The sequence below is a fragment of the Corapipo altera genome, unplaced genomic scaffold (genome assembly GCF_003945725.1).
Source record: "Corapipo altera isolate COAL_440 unplaced genomic scaffold, ASM394572v1 51, whole genome shotgun sequence".
Lineage (NCBI taxonomy): Eukaryota > Metazoa > Chordata > Aves > Passeriformes > Pipridae > Corapipo > Corapipo altera.
This window is the reverse complement of record NW_020884892.1, coordinates 452620-476068: the sequence shown is the minus strand read 5'-3', so window position 1 is coordinate 476068 and position 23449 is coordinate 452620. Positions and strand designations below refer to the sequence as shown.

The window sequence follows — 23449 nt, the reverse complement described above, 5'->3', positions numbered from 1 at the left end:
ATTTACAGTCAAGCAGGTGTATGCTTTGGGGGGAAAGGATTAGTGTACTTAAGTTCCATTAAACATGGTATAATGGAAATGCAAACTGCTCCAGGCTTCCAGATGAGCACTAGGGCAGTGTCAGGGGTAGAGGAAGCAACTGTACCTGCATTTGCTCATTCACAGGCTGGCAAATAAGAATTAAAGTGTGGCCTACACCTCGCATTTGGAGCCAACTTCTTGGTCACAACAGCTACAAACAGTGCACTACAAGGAAGGGATGCAAGGTAAGGAAAATAGGAATGCCAAACATAAATGCACCTCTTGGAAGTAGGAAAAGTCTTTAACATGTTCTGATAAAATAAAAGGGGAAACAAAATTGTCACCCTCACCCCCAACATACAACAATTGTCCAACACAATCCTACACCATAACATACTTCCTGACATTCCATAAGAATTCACTTTATTCACTTTCTAGTCTTAACAATATTTTTAAAATATTTTCTATCCCTATTCTTCACCTTTTAGCCAGAGCACAGATCTCTCTTCTGTCTCCCGTCATTTGGGCATTAAAAGTTAAAAGACATCATAACAAAAGAAAGGAGGTGAACACCGAACCGTGAACTGAAAAGCTTTTCCCACATGGAAGATGGGCACATAAACACAAGCCCTGTTTCATTTCTGATGTCAGACCTGTAAAATATTTGCTCTTTTACTTGAAGGGGCAAATTACTGACGGTGCCACTTCCAATTCCTCAAAATTTACTAGGAACTAATGGGCAGTTTCCCAGCTACAGAAATGAGTTGCAAATCCCAGACAGAATAATTTAAAATAAAAACTGGAGACAGGGGGAAACCCGTTTGTGAAGATGGAGAAACCAGAGAATAGCCCTATGCCAGCACACATGATTTAAGGAGAAATCTATCACTGGCCTCGTATTTTCTATACCAGCTGCTACTTTCAAAAGCCATCTGCTTCATTTTCCTGCACACAAGTTTTTTATGCAGCTGCACTATTTCAGAAGAAGGTTCACCCAAGCTGACAAGCAGTTCATAAAAACACCACGCTGGATTTAGATTTCTTTATTAAGAACAAGAGTAAAATAATTCTGAACTTAGTAAACGCTTTCCAGGACTTTAGGGATTTAAAAAAACCCTGTGTACTGTGTCTTAAAAAGATATTTTAGGTTTAAATTCATTTATAGCCTTAGAAATTATTACATAAAATGATCGAACTTCACACTGAGTTTTCAAGTGTAAATACTGTGGAAATTCTTTAGCAACAGTACTATCAAATGATGTCTCAAAAAGGGCAAATACCAATAATTAGCCACTACACTAGCTCTGCCAGCTCATTTAATGGTACCAAGAAATTTCCCACAGGATAATCTCCAATTTTTCAGGAGGACAGTTTAAAAATAAGCAATCTATTTTTCTGGCTTTTCTTTCAATGTCTATGACCTACTTACACAACTTAGTCCTTTTTTATTTTATTTTCCCCCCCAAATTTGCATTGCTTTGAAAACTGCATTTATAGAGCCCTTCAGCAATTAAGTACCCCCTGAAGAGTTAAGTGCATAACCAAAAAAATCATCACAACATATAAGATATTTAGATAAGCAAATAAAGAAACAAAATGTCCTCTGTACTCCATTTAGTATATAGCACATGAATAGTAATTATAACCACTTAATGAAGCATGGAAAACAAAGATTTACATTACATCATTTTCTCATTATCCAATTGTTCTATACAGATATTGGTAGCTGGTGCTTTTATATATTCAGAAATTACGTACTTCTGTTTAGTTGGTGTCATTTATATTAAAAAATACAAATTCCTCTTAATCATCCCGTATACACAATAGTTTATTTATTCTCAGTAATTTATCTTACTTTATTTTCAACAGCTCAGGTGTGTTCTAGCACCTTCTTCTAAACGTTCAATTTTCTACTACTGGCAGGCGATTCTATGTTTGGTTTTGTATGTTGTTATTCAACCTCAGCCACAGTGGTTGAATTCAGCCAGGATCTTTGTTTCACACTAACACACAACACTTCTGGTGACATCTATGCTACCAAAATCCAAAGACATCGTTCCTGTAATTTACCAATTCCAGCTTCTGTAACATGAAAGACCAGAATACCTCAATATATCCATGAGAAAAGCTGATTTTCTACTTATAAGGAACTACATAAGGGACCACTTATGCGACAGGACAAAAACTGAAGTATAGAGCACACTTGTTTGCATCACAATTTCCTAACCAAAACGAAAGACGTGTCTCTATCCTGCACTTGCAGCAGGTGCCACACACAAATCCACCATGATCCATGACACGGCTCTTCCGTGGTATCCCACCAGACAGAACTATCTCAAATATTCTGTGGTTTCCAGTATAATCCTTCTTGTAGCATTAAATGCACCACAGAAATGCTGCAGTGTACCCCGGGACACACATCACTGGGTCAGTGTGGAACAGTCACCCAGTGTAACTGCTCATATCTCATCACCAAACTGTAAAAGGAGGTGGCTCCTCCATCCTTGTTTCCCAACAGCAAGTTCTTGCAGGACACTGAATTTTCATCCCTACAAAATCAAAATAACCAGCTTGAAAGAAGAGGGTCTCAACCTACAGCTTCAGAAATCTGATGCAGAATCAACCCTGTAAGATTTGTGCCTCATCTGCTCTGAATGAAGCCCCAGATGCACAAAAGCCCAAGGCCTGCTCGTAATGTCATCAGTATTTTTAGGAGCCACCTTAATGATCGTAATAGTAGTTTTTAAAATAGACACAGGAGGGAAACACATGTGTTTCCACCCCTATTTACCCATCTGATAATATTAGACTTGCCACAGGAGATAAGTCAACATTAGGGAAAATTAGGGCTTTGGCCTCATCTAGGGGAGTTAAAAGCCCAGATCCAGTATCAGGATAACATTCATCTGCCATCTGCCCTCAGCTGCTCCTCCTCCTCTTCTCCCAAGGTCACAGTCTCCGTATTATCTAGAGGTGATCTTTGACATCTCTAACCAATTTTGGAAGCTCCTCTGTTAATAATAAGGGCATTAGAGATGGGGTGGGGGGGAAACCAACTTCTGAGGAGGCATTGTTAGGGACAGGCTGGCTAAAAACGACCCCGTCTGTCCGAGCGGGCCGAGCTCCAGATGTCACTGTAAGGGACGCTGCTGCCTCACAGACCTTCCACAAAGTAGGACTATACTCCTGGGAGCCATACAGGGCTCAGCCTACTAAGCAGGCCTTGCTCTCAGCTAATTTTATACTTCGATATGTCATTTTGATTTTCCAGAACAAATGAGTCCAAGCATCAGTGTGAATCAACTTTTTTGGTTTTGGTTGTGGGTGTTTTTTGTTTTGTTTGGGTTTTTTTGTTTGGTTCTTTTCATTATATACAACCTAATACACTAATTGGAGAAACATTTTGTACCAGACCACTGACAAAGACATAAACCTCATGTCAGTACATGAGAACCTGTCCCAAGCATTTTAAATTTATCATGTTGGATTAAGAGCAATTCACATGTGACTGCAAAAGAGCCCACAAGGATTATTTTCACCACTCTGTCTAACAGGAGGAAATTTTAAACCAAAGCAGCCTTTTCTCTTTGGTCTGAGCTAAGGAACACGAGTAAGTTTTACATTCTTACCACACAGCACTGCTAAGGGAAGGCAGACACTGGGCACCCAACATTTGGGATATAACCAAAGTAGCTCCACAACTATACAAAGAGCAAAGCCTAAAACAAGAACATCAGCAAAGTTTTGAAAGTGTAAATCAATTTTTTTATGTAAAAAATAAGTACTTTATGTGAATTTCAGCAACTTCAGAAACCTACCCTTGTCAAGGAAATCTCACTTAAAATTGCCTTTGCAAGCTGTAAGGAGTAGACAGATGCCCAGTTTGATTTATATATTTTTTTTTAAATTGTATTTTTTTAGTATCTTTTTAAGTAGCTGCAATTCTTACATTTATTGCCACCTCCCTGTAGGGCACAGTTTATGTGTCAGCCATTAACTCTTCCTGAAAGATCTGGTTTGATTTTTTGTTGTTGTTTTAAACAGGCTGCCAACATCATGAAAAACGACAGCTTTTCTCCCTGTGTCCTTGATTTCCCTCAAAGCTTTTCCTGTCAAAGTCATTTGCTTTAGGTCTCCTATTTTTATTAGGATATAAGAGATGTTGTTATTTAATTAGGTTAAAGAGTCTAATTCCCAGCCTGCATTTCAAATTACATCTCAGGCACCTAAGCCTTATAAAACTTTAATCATTAAGTTATTACAATAATTGCTTGGACTTAAAATTTCCTACATGTCAGGGACAGAGTTATAAAAATAATTTAATTTGCATGATGTATTTATCTGCCACAATATAAAGAGATTTTTCATGTAATGAAATACATTTTAAGCGAGAGCATTATTTTTACACACACTACAGAGACAGAGCAAAGAAGTGCCATTGGTCCACAAGAAACTTTGCCTCTTCTTTTTAGAGGATCTTTTTTCTACCTTTTTTTTTAATAAGAAAAAGTATAACTTTTATCTTCTCTTTTTAAAAACAGTTTTCCTATAAAAATGAACCTTGTACTTGTCTGATGAGACATACAGCCCTTGTGGCACAGAATTCAGCTCCATTTTTCTCTTGTGCATTACACAAACTTTGGTTCATTTTAAAAAGCAAATTCGAAACACAGTTCAGTACTGTGGTCTCTATTATATATTATATATGCGAACATCTCCAGGGCAGCTCCACACTGCAGTCTAAAAGAGGCAGCAAAGACTAATTCTACACTGATAAAAACAACCTTTTCTTGTTCGTTGGGATCTAAAAAACCCCAAAAAGTTACTTTAAAAGTCTTCTGTTTGAAGCACAAGGACACCAACAATGGAACAGCTGATGCCCAAGAGCTGCCCCCACCCCCCTGTACAGATGCCTACTCCCTTTTCATCAAGGGATAAACCATCTCCAATTACTGCAGGCTAACATGTTATTCAAGGATAAATGTGTGCAGGCTCTTGTCCCACAATAAAAGGAAGGCAATTCAAGTAGCTTACGTCTGATTCTCATTATAAGAACGCTTTAAAAAGCCATATTCTATCTCAATTTGAGATATGGCTTTCGTTCCCCACTCAGCCACTACGGCAAAAGAGAGAAGCCTGTTTTTTTATTTCCACTTCCCAACAGCCATGTCACTGGGACAGAAGGAATGGAAGACACAGTGAATTTCACCAACACTTATCTAAAGCAACTTCAAGTGTTCCCAAAAAGCACAAGAAAAAGGTGAAGTTCCACTTTCATTACTCAAAAACTACGATTTTTTATTCTCCTTTTGTACCTTTACAGTCGTTTCCTCTGAAAAATGTTAAAAAAATCATATAATAACCAGCTATCTTTAGTCTTTTCCGATTTACAAAAGAGTCAACAGAACACATGAACACACACACACACACAAAAGATGTTAGTTCTTGACAAAACTCACAGTATTTTGACTCAGGAACCCTTTGTAGTTCACGTTTAAGGGTTTGGGGGTGGGATTGGAGTTCACTTTGGTTCAGGTTTGGGTTATTCAATATCCAGGGACACAACTGAGGGCTGGCATATAAAATCTGTGCAGTGAGCATCTGCCAACTGTGCACGCAACCATAAATCTGGCTTCTCCTGATTTTTGAATACTTCAGCCCCACAATTCCAACAGCACTGGGTGGGATCCAATTTGCCTAATTTGGCTGAAACTGTAAGCAGCTGGGCCCAAGGGAGTAATGCAGTCAATGCAGAATCACCACCTAAATGCTCCAGTGATGGAAAAAAGAGAAGACACACCTGAAGACCTGCCACTCACTACCCCTGACACCTGCCAAAGAGAGCAGGAACAAAACAGAAAGACACAGTTTTAGCATTAGTCTGTTGATCAGAGCTCTCAACTGGGATTTAAAATGACACGACCTGAACACACAACTCCTCCAGTCAAGGGGAATGACCCCACACATCAGCCTCTCCCCCATCTCTGAGCACAGCCTGAGCACAGGATCCTTCAGCGCACCACGTGGCACCGATGTTAGCAGGACTGATTCTGATGTTATTAACAAGTTGTGTGGGTTTCTCCCTGCACACACAGTGATTTTAATCCCTTGCTGTACAGATTGCAGACCAGGGGCACTCTGTGAAAGGTCTCATTAAGTGCCCTGCTTTATACTTCCAATTAGAGCAGCTCACGCCCACCGCAGATGGCAGAGCGACCGCAGCACGTCGAGCCACAAACGTGGGCACAGGGTCTTGATCTGTTCAAGACTCTTAGAAATAAAGAATATGTAAAAGCAAAGAAAGGTCACAAGAATCCTTAAAACAATCAAAACAAGGACAAAATAACGACTTGACATATTAAGTCCAAGATGAGAAGCCTGAAATGCATGGATTTACAGGGCAGCGCTCCCGCTGCAGTGAATGGGAGAAGTCATGCGTGTGGAGGCACAAACGTGTGCCAGTTTGGGGTTTAACAGCCTGGTGATTGTGGTTTGGGTGAACTGGGTGAATAAAATGTGTCTGTTGACAGCGATTAATGTAACATTTTGTTATCCTTACAAAATGTTCTGTGCCTTTCTGGAAGATGAAGATCACTTGAGGATTTAAACTTTCAGCTTCTCTTTCAACAGTGCTGCTGCTCTGCAGCTCACATTCAAGAAAATAATTTCATTTCCAAAATCCATGGGTGACAGGTCACCATGTTTCTTTTCCTTCCCCCTGAACTTTTTAATGTGATGCTGTACATTTTTAATAAGACAGACAACATGTGTTTGGATGTTACCAAGTCAGCAATAGGTTCCCAGTCTCATCTTGACTTGAAAAGAAAGTCACAGGCAGCATCTGATCCTCAAAAAAATCTTTTTCTCATTTTTTTCTCATTTATTACACACAAGGCAATTTATTTGACTTTCACATACAAAAACCAACTTGACCAACAGAACACTTTCTGTTGGATTTTTTAAACTGTGTAACTTGGTCCTATGTTCATTATCTCTAACAGTTAGTTCTGTGCAGAAAGCTCAAAATATCTACAAATGCACGTAGAATTTCTGTACATTCTGTTTTTCTTGCCTAAATACAACATGATGTGTCTGACTGAGAGCTGTGGTTAGCAAAAGAGGATGCTAAAATGCTGCATGAATGACACAGGAACAGAATGTGAAAAATCATCTTTCCTTGTTTTTTTCACCCCCCCCCCCTCTGTTGTAGGTCTGGCTTATGACACAGTGTTACTGCCAAAATTCTTCTCTTGCCTTTTTTTAATACGTCAGTGGTGCTGCCTTAACACTTTACCAGATAAAAGTAATTGTCCTAATTTAACCAAGAGGCCAAGTGAGGTTTATGGAGCAAAACAGAATCATGGATAGAGAATGACAGCTCCGAGAAGTTCCGCACCTGGTTTCCATGACAACGGAGCCCCAAATACCTTGCAGCACCCCAAAACAAAGAACTGAATTTAGAAATACCTCATGATAAGGTGAAGAAAAAAGGGGAAGAGAAAATAAGTGGGATGGTGTGCAGAGCAAGGAGACAAGAACCTCTGATCTTCACTTTATAACAGAACTGGGATTCAGGGCACTGTCAGACACACACAGGTCTCAGCTTTGCCTATCAAATCACCTTCACAAACCTTCTGGCTATTCTGAGCCACTTGATCTGTTTCTAATGATATCTCCAAATTTAATCAGAATGTTAACAAATATTCCTGTGGCATTTCAGATTCCTTGCTTGAAAGAAACACTTCTCTGAGGCAGAAGTGACAGGGCACTGCAGGCTTGCCAAGCATTGGAACAGGTAAGTGACAGAGTTCAGGAAATCATTTTGGAGCTCATCACCCACTTCTGCCTCACGGGAAACACAGATCTCCTATGTTTAAACCCAGTATGAAGGAAGTCACTCGCTGCTAAAGGAATAAGGAACACGACTTTGTTTTTTCTGCAAGAACCCCTGGCAGTACTAAAAAGTTGCCAAAATCCAGACATCTTTAGGCTGAAACCACATATCACAAAGGTCAGTTAAACTACAATGCTAAATCCAGAGAAGCACTGCAGAAGAACTGTCTTCTGGGAAGTCTCCTGTCTTCACCTAAGACAGGAACATGTGGGTACAACTGTGCTTGTTAAAAGTTATGGGACATGGTAACCATTCCAGTCCCGATACCCCTAAAAGATATCCTCACGAAGTTTTACAGTGAGCTTGTCAGTCTAAAATCAGATTAAAATCATTTAACTGAACAAAATTAAAATTTAGGTGCTTAATTTATATAAGCTTTGACTATTATACAGTTCTAGTGATCCATAAGAGAGTCTCAACCCAGGAAAATAACCTAACAATACAAGCAGAATGAATATTTGATGGTTTGTAGTGAAATTGTCAGTTATTTATGCTTGCAAAAATGAAGAACTTCAACAATTTCATAAAGTGTGAATTAACTGTAAGAAGCCAGTGGAACAACAGTCAATTTTATCTGAGTTAAGACAACTGCACAATTACCTTGTCCTTAGAAAATATTCCTCACTGCTTCTCAAGAAGAAAGGTGGCATGGGCTTTGTGCCCTTTCTACTTTATGTATGTAACCTTAAATTTTTTCCAGTTTCTGTTTCCACAGTGACGTGTCACCCACAAAACCAAATCCAGAGTCTTCCAAATGGAGCAAAATCAGCAAAAGACAAAGTAGTAGAACTCAACATACCTGTTGATAGAAAAAATTTAGAGTAGGTTTGTCCTCAGTGAACTGGTTTAGAAATCCTTTTGGCAAATACCGAATTCTTAATTCATATCTGAAAGGCAAGAAGAAGAGAATTAGAACTGCTGAGCAACAAATGATAGTTAAGATTTCCTCACATATAAAAGATGCCTTCAAACTTTCTTAAAAATAAGGATAAAATCAAAACAAATTTAGAATTTCTAAGTAGTGGAAAATTTCCTCTGGCTAATCAAGAGAACTAACCTAGAATTTACCTGTACCTGACACTTCATACTGATGTTTACAAAGGACCTTTGTAACAGAAGCAAACAGAGCCCTGTTGCCTTCTCAGAGCTTCAGAGAGGACAGAAACATCAAGACTTGGAGCAGATAAAGCTCCAAATCCATGGGAAGGGAGGCCTCAATTAGGTGACAACAGCAGATGAGCTGCCAGAACCACTGACAAGACCTCTGGCAACAGCTTTTATCTCTGGTTATCACAAGCAGGTACTTAAAACACTGATCCTGCTGCTCCAAGAGTGGCAAACACTGTCACTCCCCAGGGAGCCACATCCTACAGACAGAACAAGGAACAGGACTCTGCTCCTACTCTGAGCAATCTCTAATATTCACCTCTGAATTTTCCATAGGTTTTGAAGGGATTTCTCTGTATAAAAAAAGGTTTCCTGCTCCCTTATTCATCGTCAGGACACACACAAAAGACCAAGAAACCAGTTTTCAATCTGACAGCCACATTGTTCAAGTTAATAGCACACCGCAAGTGAGGGAATTCAGAATGAGCCTTGATCCATGACTACATAAATCTGTGTCCCTTCTCAAACCTAAACTTTTGCTTCCAACCCCTAAATTTAGTATTATTGCTTGTCCTGTGGTAACAGACCACAATGTCTGACACACTGTTTACTTCCTCCTCTGACACATTCCTTCAATGAAATTCTGATAATAAATGTCTCCCTCCCTTTGGCTGTGCCAATATAGCATATCCTAAATAACACTCTTTACAGTCCTTCCCAAAAAAGGTATATTTAACAATCTACTTATGATAAGAGCAAGTATTACATAATTTCACTCTGTTGGCTTCAACAGGACAAGAACCTCTTTTCAGCAAGTGATTTGGCTGCCTGTTATCAAGATTTATACGCGGACTGGGTAAAAAGTTACTAGGAGTAAGTGCTGCTTAGGATTCCACTGCAAGCAGAAGTTGCAATATTCTTTTTTGCTATGACATCCTTGAAAATAAATTGTCCTGCTAGAAATTGTTAAAATAAGGAAAACATTTGGAAACTGTAAACACATGCACACACTGTATACAAATCAGGGATACTTGTAGGGATGTTTTTTGTAGTATGGCAATTTATTTCATAATTACTTTGCACAGAAAACATGTTCTTAAATTAAAGAGTCTTCAGGCTGTAGGATATACAGGGAAGGTTGAGAACACCTGAGAGAGAGTAGATTTAGAATATAATAAGGAAGAAATGTTTTGTGATGAGGGTGATGAGACACCAGGCTGCCCAGAGAAGCTGTGGCTGCCCCATCCCTGGAAGTGTTCAAGGCCAGGCTGGATGGGGCTTGGAGCAACTGGGGATAGTGGAAGGTGTCCCTGCCCATGGCAGGGGGGCTGGAGTAGACAATCCTTAAAGGTCCTTCTCAATCCAAACCGCTCTCTGATACAACAACACAGTCATGTATTAACAGAAACATTCCAAGTCAGAGTTAAGACAAACTTTCACAAATTAGTCTAACCTGTGAAGGCTAGACACAGTACACATATCTAATTATTCCCTAAAATTTTAGATATCAGCCAAACTGTACCTCCAGGTATTTACGTGCCAGTGAGAGAAGGCAGTACAAGCACATTGTGCACCCGTAGAAAAGTAAAACCTCCCCCATTGCCTGATTCTGCCTTATCCACTAAAATCTACTGCTGGACACCACTGCAGAGACTGACATGGAATAAAACAGGTCTGTGTAAAAGAATTACTTGCTTAGTCTTTTGAGGGGGTCCAGTGCATTTTAGAATCATAGAATCATTAAGGTTGGAAAAGACCTTTAAGATCACTGAGTCCAACACTCAATGCAGCACCACCACCACGTTTCACCAATAAACTGTGTGTGTCTTTAAGTGCCACATCCACATGTTTTTTGAACACTTCCAGAGATGGTGATTCCATCACTTCCCTGGGCAGCCTGTTCCAACACATGACCAACCTTTCAGCGAAGCAACTGTTCCCAGTATCCAACTTAAACCTCCCCTGGAGCACAAGTCTGATGAGGAGCAGCTGAGGGAGCTGTGGGGGCTCAGCCTGGAGAAAAGGAGGCTCGAGGAGGACCTCACTGCTCTCAACAACTACCTGAGAGGAGGTTGTGGCCAGGTGGGGTTGGTCTCTCTTCTCCCAGGTAACAAGTGTTAGGACAAGAGAACACAGTCTCATGTTGCACCAGGAGCAGTTTAGACTGGACCGGATATTACAAAATTGGATATTGGATATTATGAAAAATTTATTCATGGAAAAGGTCTGTCAAACACTGGAACAGGCTGCTCAGGGAGGGATTTAAAAGACATGTAGATGTGGCACTTGGGGACACGGATTAGTGGTGGCCTGGGCAGTGCTGCGTTAAAGGTTGGACTTGATGATCTTAGAGGTCTCTTCCAACGCAAACAATTCTGTGATTCTAGGAAGCAGAACACCATTACTCTCTGGGACAAAGAGGAAAAGCAATCTCTCCTTTAGAGGGACTTGTCTTCTTACCTGAGCAGCTGTGAGAAGTGCTGCTTTTTGCAACAGGATCTCATGAGAAAATCAGGTTAAAGCAAACCGGCTTGGCTGGGACAGTCACCTCGGGTGACCTTCATTACCTATTTATACCCTAATCTCTGACGAGGCCTATGGGAATAAAGAAGCTGACTTCCAAAGGCCAGCTCAAGGATGGCTTTGATTTCAATACCCTCTAAATTTCCTGTCTTTGAAGTGCAGCCAAGTGATGAGGATGACACGTCCCTTACAAACCAGGTCTACTTTTGGAGCAAGTATCTCAGCTGCTGACGACCTCCCTCGTGTTTGATAAATTATTACTTGAAGATCACTATCCTACTTATTGGTCTGCATCTATACTGGGGTACAGAAGCACTCTTGACACACAGTGAGCCTCCACTCAGACCTCAGAAAGGTGGGAATCCATATGGTTCACAAGTGGTACAGTGAAGTGACCCCTTCCACAGCACAGTGAACATCACCGAGCAGTTCTGGGAGCTTCCCTCTGAGTAACAAGCACTACCTGGGCAGCTGGTGGAGCCAAAAAAGAAAGGATGGTCCAATTCTTAATACTTTGAGTCACTGAAAGAAATAATCCCACCAGTCCCAACTACGTAAGTTGCCACCAGCAGGTTCTGATTCAGTTCACATCGACAAGAAAGGAACCAGAAGAGAGCAGATGGGAACAAAAAGGGGCGGACAAAGGAGAAGCCTTGTGTGAGTTTAATGAACTGGATCGGCTCACTGAAGGATTAGACAGGCACTAAAGCTCATAGGACTGGATAACGGGAAGCAAGAGAAGGGAGAAGACACACTGTGGAGAGGAGGGGGACAGAGCTGTTGATCAACTTAGCCCACTCGTGAAACTGTCCTGCAGGTGGTCTGGCCTTTGTGTCTGTGATGCCAGGGCTTCTGTCTCACAGCTACCAAAACTTACAGCCCAGGACTGCTGAGCACTGGGGTGTCTTCTACCTGTTAGAGCCAAAGCAGGAATGTCACCTGGTCACGAGGACCTGCTTTACAAACCTTAACTACAGAACCAGGAGGTGTCTACCCTGTGGGGAACACACTGTGTTCCGAGACATATAACTTGTTTCTTGAACCCCTTGGCATTTCCTTTGTGGGGCAAAAAAGGCCAGCAAAAGGAACAGTGCTCTGACACACAGCAATTCTGGAGACATAAAGGAAACTACCTGTGACTGCTGTTTAAGGCTCAGTATTGCAAAAAATGATGAGGGTTGATGCCATCTATGATTTAAGAGTCCCTCATCCTGCTAACACTGGCTCCCCCAGCTGTAACTCTCATCTGTACCCAGAGGTAAAGATGAAGGTTAATGGAGGAAGGCTCTTTTACCTCTCCTCCCCTTGCCCTTGGTAAGATCCAATCATTCAAATAAAAGTAATATTACAAGTGAAGAGGAATTTCCTCAATAAAAATGTGAGTTTAACACATGCCTTACTGGCATAAACGCTAAGAGGAAACCTGAAGCAGACCAATCCATTCCAGTCTTTATTGCCTTAAAAAGCTCTGGGATTTTGTTTGTATTTTACTTGTCACCTGGGATCACCTCACATGCACAGGTATACAGGCCTTCAGACAAGCAAAAGTTTAAGTAACAGCTAGAGTTTATGCTACTGAAAGTTAAACCTAACAGCAGCAGGGTTACTGCAATTCAGTAATGAATAGAACTCTCAGACTGCATTTGGAAGACTACAGTTATTCTGAAGCAATTACATGGAATCACACTCAAATTATACAATGCTTCCATAGTGCTAAATCTTGCACAGCTCAAAGAAATAAGTCAGTATTACCCAGTGTGACATAAACCATAGCAGACTCAAGAAGACTTATTTCCTGAACAAACTACTACAAACAAACAAGTAATTATAACTCTGATAATTTCTGGCAGCATGATTTAGGCCCATTTGGAATTCTGTGATATTGGACAGAATTATCTTCATAGCCAGAGAGTAAAATAAAATGGAAACAGGATATTTGGTTTGATACAGTTAACTAGCATGAACATTCCTAGAGTAAACATACAGTGAAGATGCAGGTACAGGCAATAAAATGCTTCTTTTTGACCTTTAGTGCCCATCTTTCTTCTTTGTAAGAAAAAGTAAAGCACTAGGTCTTTACTGATTTTTATTTAAAACAAATAAAAAATCTACCACAAGATAGCAAAGGTTTGAACTATCTCATGCTAAATACAAACCTTTTTATAGCATGAAGCAGGTTGAACTACTATAATACAAAAGCAAATGTGAGGTGTGAACAATTCCAGGCATGGAGCCACACTTCCTCTAGGCAACCTGTGCCAGTGCCTCAAAACCCTCACAGGAAACAATTAGTTCCTAATATCTAAACTAAACCAGGCCTCTGTCAGTTTGAAGCCATTCCCCCTTGTCCTGTCACTTCATGCCCTTGTCCTAAGTCTCTCTCCAGCTCTTTTGTAGCACCTTAAGTTACCAGAAGGTGCTCTAAGGCCTCCCCAGAGCTTTCTCTTCTCCAGGCAAGAAATACCCCATTTCTTCCCTGCATTAACTCATCTTCTGCAGGATCACCACCAGCACCAAACAGAAGCTGCATGTACAGGATATGGATTTTATTCTGCTCACTTTTGTGTATAGCCCACTCATAATCCATGTAACTTCTAGTACCTGGATTAGACCAGGAGAATTCCAAGTTCTAATTTCTGAACACTGTCAATATAAAACCCTTTTAATTTAGACGATTAAAAAAAAAGAAAAAAACAACCATATGTGACTCAATTTTAGTGGTTTATTAACACTATAGGAAGCTTTTCATTTAAGAACCATTCCAAGACTACTTCCCCTTTAGTAATCTAAATATTTCTACAAGTACTGTCATATGATCTTAGACACTCTGCTATGGTATTACAAATATGACAGCAGCGTTTTGATTATGCACAGCAAATCTCTCTGGGTTTAAAAGGTATGTCACGCTGCATGGATTCGATAACACATTAAATGACACTTTGGAAAGGTATTGAATAATTTACACCCTATCACAGCTCTTTCATGAGTGTTTTATACAATTCCTTTCCACAAACTTCAAAACAATATCTAACTTTGCTTTTAAAACCAATTAAATGTGTTCTGCAATGTGTACGATGCGAGTTGTACTGCCTAATAAAAATGGAACTGACACTTGTACATTAGGGTAACAAATTTCCACAGCATAAATTATTCACATCTTATCCACCACATGATAGCACCACTATCCTGGAAAAGTTCAGGAATCTTCTCCTTTCCAAGCTGTATTATCAATGAAAAATGACTTGTGATCCATGCACATCCCAGGAACAATAAAATGTAGCATGCACAGAAGACAACGTGCAACATTTCTGAAACCCAGCTTTTAAACATTCCTAATTTCTTTGAATTTGTGGAATTTGTTAAAACTGGGACCCTAAAGAAAATTTATAAATAAAGATTGCCAAATGTGACATCCGCTAGACTAAAACTCCATTTGAGAGAAATTAAGTAGAGACTATTTACAGTAATTTTCCAGAAGGTATGTGCAGCCTTTAAAATAACTTCTGCACAACTTGTGGTTATGAACATAAACCACAGAAACAGATGCATAACCTCCCTGCCATGAACTAGTAATCACTAGCTTTGGTGTTCCCAGGAGAGTTTAGTACCACATCTGACAGTATTTTGAACTCTGAGCTCCCCATCCTCTCTAGTAGCCTATTATGTTTTTCTGCACAAATAAACTTCAGTTTTAAATATATTTTAGTCTTCTCTTGTCTTTCTACCAAGAAATGGACAGTGTTTCTCTCCTTCCTCTCCTGCCCACATCCTCTCCTGAATGTGAACCATCAGCTCACCCTCCTAAAAAGCTGAAGAAACCCAGGTCACACCACTTCTTGGAAGCAACTAACCAGATCATGAAAATATCTCAGCAAATGTTATGAAAAAAACCTCAAAATTCTGCAGTGACCTTTTCTATTGTTCACTGCTCCTGGTATAACTTGAGAAGATCAGTCAGAAGGAAACAGATGTCACTCACTGCTCTGGGCCTCAATATAAAGAAGTCTAACAACTGAAAAGTTTTTCCACAGCTGAAGGATAAACTGATTTTTGATTGCATTTCACTCTTTTCAAATCACATTTCTCCTACTCATATCTATGTACAAGTATTTATATATAAGTATTTATTCATATATACACACACAAATACCACCAGTACTTAACAATATCTTTTTGGCTTTATTTAAATAACAAGATTTATCCCGTTAAAATTGCAGCAGTGTGCTTATACCATAAACAGGAATAGCTTTTCTGTCCTAAAACTTTTAAGGATGACAAAACTTGCAGATTTCAAGGCAACTGAATAGGAGATTTCTGTTCCTATTTTACGCTTCCTCTAAATTCCAGGTTTCTCTTCAGTTCTGTTCTCTTCAGTTTGCAGGAAACCCTTCGTACAACCAAAACCCCCTTAAAGCAATCAAAACACTGCTTACAGCTCTCAGTGAAAAGTTTAGTGGGTTTATTTCCCCCACCATTCCACCATCTCCATTCCACCACAAGAGGATCTTCCTTAATAAAGAAAATTACAGAACATTTTGTAAAGACAAGGTAAAAAGATTTACACGACGACTTTTGACACTGAACAGATTTATACTCTTACTTCCATTCTTCTGGAGGGTGGGCTAGTTCAAATTTCTCTCTCACATTAGACACCCCCATGTCCAGGTGTAGCCAGTGAACTTCCTCAGACTGCAGGTGACTGAGCCGTAACCCATAGCAGGCCACGTTTTTCACTTTGTGACTGTCCACAATCTTCTGAATTATGCCCTAAAACAGAGAAACACACACTCCTTACAAATCGTGAAATGCAACGCATAGAGATTTAAAAAATTTAAAATATTACTATGTAATACTCTACACAAAATACTAAGCAATAAATCAGGTAGCACCTTTATTAAGAATATTAAACATATTTAATTGCAAGCTGCTATTTCAGACAATATTTACAAATTCTGAAGTTTTACCAGCATGGTTTCAAGAAACATCAGTAAATAAATTTCTGTGCATTTTATCATAATTAAGCCATTATTTCTGCTATGTAAAACAGAATAACATGAAAGCCAAAACATAAAAAGCAGATTTGTGGATGAAAGCAGGATGCATTTGTTCAAAAAAATCACCTTTTAAAAGTCAGTGTCCACCTAGAACTGGAAAATCATCTAAAGACTTTCATCCTCTTTAGTGCCCCAAGAGCCAGGATTTGGGAGGTCACACCACAGCCCCTTGTTTCCTTCACACCCCCAATCATTTTCTCCCGAAATTCAGCACAGATCTCTTATAAAATGATGCAAAAGATAATTATTTGGCAAGATCTTTAAAGAAAACAAATGCCCTGAGGTAAATTTCAGAATTTGAGGATCTCTTGCCCAAGAAAGGAACATTTCAAATAAAACCTCAACAGGTGCCGTTTCCCTTCCGTGTCAGACATTCGACAGCTCTAACACACAGTACCTAAAAATCAAACGTGCTAGTGGAGCAGGGATGAGCAGATGCAGCATGTCCTGATCTTATCCCAATTAGGGAGCCAGCAGGAGATCCAAGGGCTGCCTCACAGCCCAGTGAAGGGAAGGCTCCTCTCCCTGCAAGGCAGCAAATCCCCTCTGCTACAGAGTTCAGGACTCAGCAGGAGCACAGGGTATCACTGCTCCCAGACACTTCTTCCAGGAATTCACAGCCCTTGGCGTGTGAGGCTGTAATGGTCTGAAAATTTCCTACTGAAAATGCTCATGTGTGAGTGTGCACATAGATACAGATACACACACACACATAAGCCCAAGATGATGCACAAGCTGCTGATTCTTGCTCAGAATTCCAGAAAACATTGACAGGTGAGTCAGCTGGAAGTTCTACAGGAGCCCAGGGTGGGCTGCTGGAGTGAGTTAGGCAAAAGGGTTTTTATAAGATGACACTGTGGATCTGGAGCACAAGCCTGGTGAGGAGCAGCTGAGGGAGCTGGGGGTGTTTAGCCTGGAGAAAAGGAGGGTCAGGAGGACCTTATTGCTCTCTAACTCCCTGAAAGGAGGCTGCAGCCAAGTGGGGGGTTCGGTCTCTTCTTCCAGCTAAGTGGCCTCTTCTCCCAGAGGAAAGAGCCTGAAGTTGCACTGGAGGAGGTTTAGATTGGATATTAGAAAAAACATCTTCCCTGAAAGGGTTGTCAAGCATTGAATAGGCTACCCAGGGAAGCGGTGGAGTCATTCCTTGAAGTGTTCAAAAAACACATGGATGTGGCACCTGAGGACACCACTTAGTGCTGAACGTGGTGGTGACCGGGTTGATGGCTGGACCTGATGACCTCAGAGATCTTTTCCAACCTAAATGATTCTATCACTGCTTCTGAAAATTTGTTATTTTATATCCCAAAGAAGTTGTTTAAGACCCTGATTCTGCAAATTAAGCAAGCAGAAAACTAGCTGCAAAAAAAGACAATTAAGGAAGCACTAAATCTGAATTGAGGGGGAACATGACACGTGTAGGAGTGGAATCATGCTGTTGGTGAGGTTATATCAAGCTGTTAAATCAGCTCACACATCTCAAACTGCAACCTTTAAATAATCTTCCAGAAGCAATGCAGTGAAACGTATAACAAAATTTTTTAAAGCCAACAACTGGTAAAGAGGTGACACCAGGCAAGCACACAGGGCACTTCCCAAGTGCTCTCCTAACCTCAGACTATTTTTATCCCAGTGGATTTCCCAAGCCAAGCATTGTTTGTCATTCATCAGCCTCCAGTGAAACTCTTCCAATTACTCATTCTGTCTCCTCTTAAAGCAGTTAACTTTTTGCAGCCTTCCCCAGCAATTCCAAAGGTCTATGATCAGGTCAGTGAACGGTTTTAAATCTGAATTAAATGTAAATTGGTTAAGTTTGTTTCTTGCCTGCATTTGAAGGTCTTTGTATCTAATACTACAAAGGATAACAGTTGCCTGTATCCCTGGAAACACACAACAACCACCAAGAGCTCTGAGAAGCCACAGAGGCACATTTAACCTCTTCTTCACCCAAGGTACAATCTCTGCTTAGTTAGTAAAGCCTAACATTTTGGCAGACAAGCTCTCATCCAAGAGGAATGCTGCCAGCTTTTCAACATGCAAACAGAAGAGATTCATTCATTTCCATCTCTTCCTGCAGCCTGCACAGAGCACGTAACGTACAGCGTTTCTTTTTGGAAATCCATCCCTTCCCGTCTCTGACACTGTCAGTTGATAATTGAAAATGGAGGCACATGTTCTTAAATGATAGTTATGTCTGCTGTGATAAGAAATGGCCTTGGAAAGGAAAAAAATTAGGGCAAAATTATCTATGACCCTGAACCACTGAGGCTACTGATGCATAAGGCTCAGCTGAAACCATTGGTGTTTACTCAGGAAAAGACTCAAGTCAGACATCTCAAACCCTCTCTAATCTTCAGGTTGGGATTTTATAAGGACTGAAGAAGCTAGATGTCCTAATTCCCAGCAACAGTGAGTGAAATTTTAAGCCCCTATGCTTTTTGTTCCATCAATCCATTCTAAACCTATCACAGAATCAAAATAATGGTAAACATTATGTAGGAAGGGTACACCATCCCTTCTGGCCAGGTAGTTGGTATCACCCCAAGAAAAGAATTAGCAACAATTAGTACGTATAGCAAATCAAGAAAAAGTCAATGCAAACACTAAGGAGACAGCAGCATGGGTGCAAAGGTCAAGTCCAAGTGTCTGAAAACATAGTCTAAGAAGTCATGTATTCTCAGGAAGGAAGAAGTGATGCTTTATGTGAAACAATCGCGTTCAGTGGCTCCTGTTCTGTTTAGGAAAGCCACAGAGACCACTCCAGGTGCTATCAAACCACAGCCAGAAACAAAAACCAGAGAAATAAGGAAATCGGGTGATTAAGACACTAAAACTAAGACACTCCCTTGGTTTGCAGGGGAGGCCTCTCAAGTAAAACATCTATTTGGTTATTTAACTTTTTTTTAATAAATCAGAGAATTTGAATTTTAAAACATTTAGAGGCACACCTTCCATCAAAAGAACCCAGCAGCACAACACACAGACAGGACAGCGAGTTCCTCTGCAGCACCACAGGGTTTGTTTTATCTGGCTGCTCTTTCCAAACAGTCCAAGATTAATCTCCAAGACTTGCACTGGCACTGCAGCCATCACCAGGTCAGTGCATTTAACCCTGATCAGTACTAAACAACATGTTCAGTATCCTCAAACCCTGGACATCATCCACAGACCCAGTGGAGACGTCTGGAATGTCAAACAAAGCCACTGCCATCACTCCAGGATGGGTGACAACCTCTCTGCCTTCCACAGTGGCACTGTGAGGAGCCCTGCCAGCAGCAGCCTGATGTTCTCTGTGGCAGTGATCAGAATGCTTAATCACAAGTTTCCAGACAAACAATTTAACTGCTTAAGCACTGCACAATAGTGTCTACAGCATCCTGCTGAGACATGTCACCACAGCGCTTGAACTGGAAGCACAGCCAAAGAAATCCGAAATCTCTCCAGACTCTGCTACAACCCGCCTGGTAGCTCAGGAAGCTCCTCAGATGCATTCCTGAGTGGAAAAAAACAGGTACAGAACACCAGAGTTTCACCCTGGATTACAAACTTCTGACTTCCAATTAATCACAGCCAGAACACTCATCCTGGAGCTTAACTCCAGCAGAACCCTACTCCAGAATGAGATTTCACTGTCGATACACGAGGTACCTCTATAAATTCCTCTGAGGAGTTTTCATGTGTCTGTTGGCAACTCCCTACAACTGCAAGGCAGTCACACAATCATGGGCCCCTTGAATGCTGTTTACCATAATCACATTGACTTTAATTAGGTTTCCAAAGCTGACATTTACATCCTGAACATAAAATAGGCTGATAGAGCTGAGCGAGAGTGGGAAGCCCCCAGAGGAATTTCCTATCAACAACAGATAGGTCACCTTTCCCTCCCTTTACCCCAGAGGGAAGAAGAAAAAGCTTTTTCTACAGCTAGAAAACTTGATAGTACTCATTTTTACTCATTTGTCTAAAGAACCCACAGATATTCAACACAGTTAATTTAAAAATTAATATTTGTCCTAAATCAGGAGAACGTGGCAAAAAAAAAAATTTACAGTAGAGTGCATTTGAATGTTGGAAAATCAAGACAAGACCAGAGAAAGGTCGAAAGGCATAGGGCTCTCCCACTATGTACTAATACTACCTCATGCTTCTGTAAATGAGGAAAAATGAATTGCTTGCTTGTAAATTAGCAGAGCTGATGTGCTACTATGAATAAATTGAAGATGGAATAATATACTCCCAGTGTGACTACAAACCTAATTTCCTTATTTAGTAGGAAAGAGAAAGTTTCTTGCACTAGAAAAAGTCTTTAAGGAGCTCCTCTGATATAGGGACAGTGTGCTACTGTTTGTGCAGCCCTTCAAATATGTCAAACACTATCTATATCAAGTATTGTAACTCCTGATGAGAGATTTATATGGGGAGCTTAAATGAAAAGTTGGACAAAAGTAAATGACACAGCTCTGATGGAAATTAACTTAAAATTTCTATAAAGGAAAACTCTAGAGTGTGCTCACAACACCAAAAGCTGGCTTGTCCTCAGATAACACCATGTCTGACATTCAAAGAGAAAAGCCCACATGCATCTTTTTCTCATTATGGTGCTTTCTCCAGTGTTGATCCAGCAAACAAGTTTCTACATTTTATGATAAACTAGACTGGGGAACTGATCAGGCTGAACAGGACTCTGCCACTGAAACCCTACAAGTTTATATTGAAAATACCACCTGAACAGAGGCTGTGCTGGTGCCCAGGGTCCTGTCACCTTTCCAGTCCAGAGACACCCTCGGCTCAAGCACCTCATCCACTCAAGTGCCTCAGAGCCTTTCACAATCGGGCCATACTCGCATCTGTCATCCCAAGCACCTCTCCACAGCCACACATAATTCCACAGGGAACCCTCCAAGCACATGCCAACAGCACTGACAGAGCAGAGCTGGTACAGCCCCGCTTTCCAGCCTTTTTGGATGAATCAGCACTTTTCTGATCCTACTGCACACTTCCCAAATAAACATAACAGTTTTTGAAATGTTGACAGTAATTTTAGTTTTCCAGAGCTTAACATCAAAAGTAATGTGGGCGACAGATCAAGGGAGGGGATTCTGCCCTTCTATTCCCCTCTGGTGAGACCCCACTTGGAGAACTGCATCCAGCTCTGGAGTCCCCAGCACAGAAAGGACAAGGACCTGTTGGAGCAAGGTTGCAAAGGTGATCAGAGGGTTGGAGCACCTCTGCTGCAGAGACAGGATGTGAGAGTTGGGGTTGTTCATTCTGGGTAAGAAAAGACTCCAAGGGGGACCTTTGAGCCCCTTCCAGTACCTAAAGGGGCTCCAAGAGAGCTGGTAAGGGACTTTTAGCAAGGGTATGGAGTGACAGGACAAGAGTCAATGAATGGCTTTACACTGAAAGAGAGTAGGTTGAGTTTAGATATTATGAAGTTTTTTTACACTGAGGGTGGTAAAACACTGGCACAGGTTGCCCAGAGAGGTGGTGGATGTCTCATCCCTGGAAAGATTCAAGACCAGGTTAGACTGGGCTCTGAACAAGCTGATCTAGTTGATGTCCCTGCTCATTGCAGCGGGGCTGGAATAGATGACCTTTAAAGGTCCTTTCCAACCCAGATTTTTCTGATTCTGTATTTCACTATTCCTTATCCTCAGTTGCCCTTGCAAAGTCTAAGAGCTCCCTTGGGTCCAGTCCTTGTATGGTTAAGCACTGATGCAGGATGTGCTGCTCACTTGAAATGATCTACAGATCTAGGTGTCTTCTGAAAAAACATCAGAGGGCTATTTATATTGGTTTTAAAACGCTATTTTGCATGTGCATCTCACCCAAGGCTATCAAAAGTATTCTGCACAAGTAAAACAGGAATTCTAAAGCCCAAGTCTGTTATAATCAGATAGATTATCAGAGTACCATACACCCTTTTTCTACTGTTTACATTTGCAGGTCTGCAGTTTTGAGTCCTAACTACTTTTTTCAGGTTCTCAGAAGGGAGGCACCTCCAAACGAACAGTACAACCACACCTTGTTCACCTGGTACAAAGCAGGCACACAGAGGAGAGAAGGAAGGAAGAGATGTAAATGGTACTGATTTTCTAGCTCTTATACTAGATCAGGAATGATTTTATACATTTTTTACATATATCTGGTTGATGTTAGAATCAGTGGACTCCAGTCTGCTTCTATACATCACATAGTTCCACCACCTCAAAGCACATATATTACTGTATACACATAGAAATTAGATTTGAATATGCAACCATTGCTGTATACAGCAGACTTCACCAAAAATACTAACCTGGCATGGTTTGCAGTCCTGCTAGTGCTCAGACTCTTTCCACAGAACTTTTTCCACAGGTGTGACCAATCTGCTCACCTTGTTACTGTATTATCATAAGAGTCTATTTTTAAAGAGAAATCCCATAGATAAAACCTTTTCTGAGGAATACACTTGCATCTCCTTTACAGATAGCAGCAGATACATTAGAGCAGCCCTACCATATGCTCATTCTCCTGTAACTCTTCAAGTTCCTGGTGGGTTTAGGAGGAACTGAGCAGCAACAAAGCACACCTGGCCCATTCTACAGCTGGGAAGCAGTGAGTTCAACTGCTGGATATCTGGTCAACCAGAACCAGTATTGTGTAGACCAGCTCTGCTCCAGATTAGACACAGTAGACTTTTGGGACCTTTTGTCCAGATACTGGGTCAAAATAAGGTGGGTTTAAAAAAGGGGGACAGACTTAGAGGACAGAGATGAAGGTGAAAGGGTGGAATTGTGGCTGGAAGTTAAGTCTTCTCTGTGACTGAGGCTGGACTGACAAACCTCTTGCCTTTTTTTCAGAACAGGCAACA

General features: G+C 40.8%; 1 protein-coding gene across 19 annotated transcripts in view; it reads right to left on the bottom strand.

Moving 5' to 3' along the window:
- Nucleotides 1–23449, bottom strand: part of PTK2 (protein tyrosine kinase 2) — a 190444-nt gene that overhangs the window by 79965 nt on the left and 87030 nt on the right. For all 19 annotated transcript variants that reach the window (XM_027645649.1, XM_027645631.1, XM_027645633.1 and 16 more), the window contains 2 exons: nucleotides 16146–16312; nucleotides 8715–8802 (listed from right to left, as the gene is read on the bottom strand). In XM_027645649.1, coding sequence (XP_027501450.1) covers nucleotides 8715–8802; nucleotides 16146–16312 — 255 coding nt within the window. The remainder of the gene's footprint in view (nucleotides 1–8714; nucleotides 8803–16145; nucleotides 16313–23449) is intronic.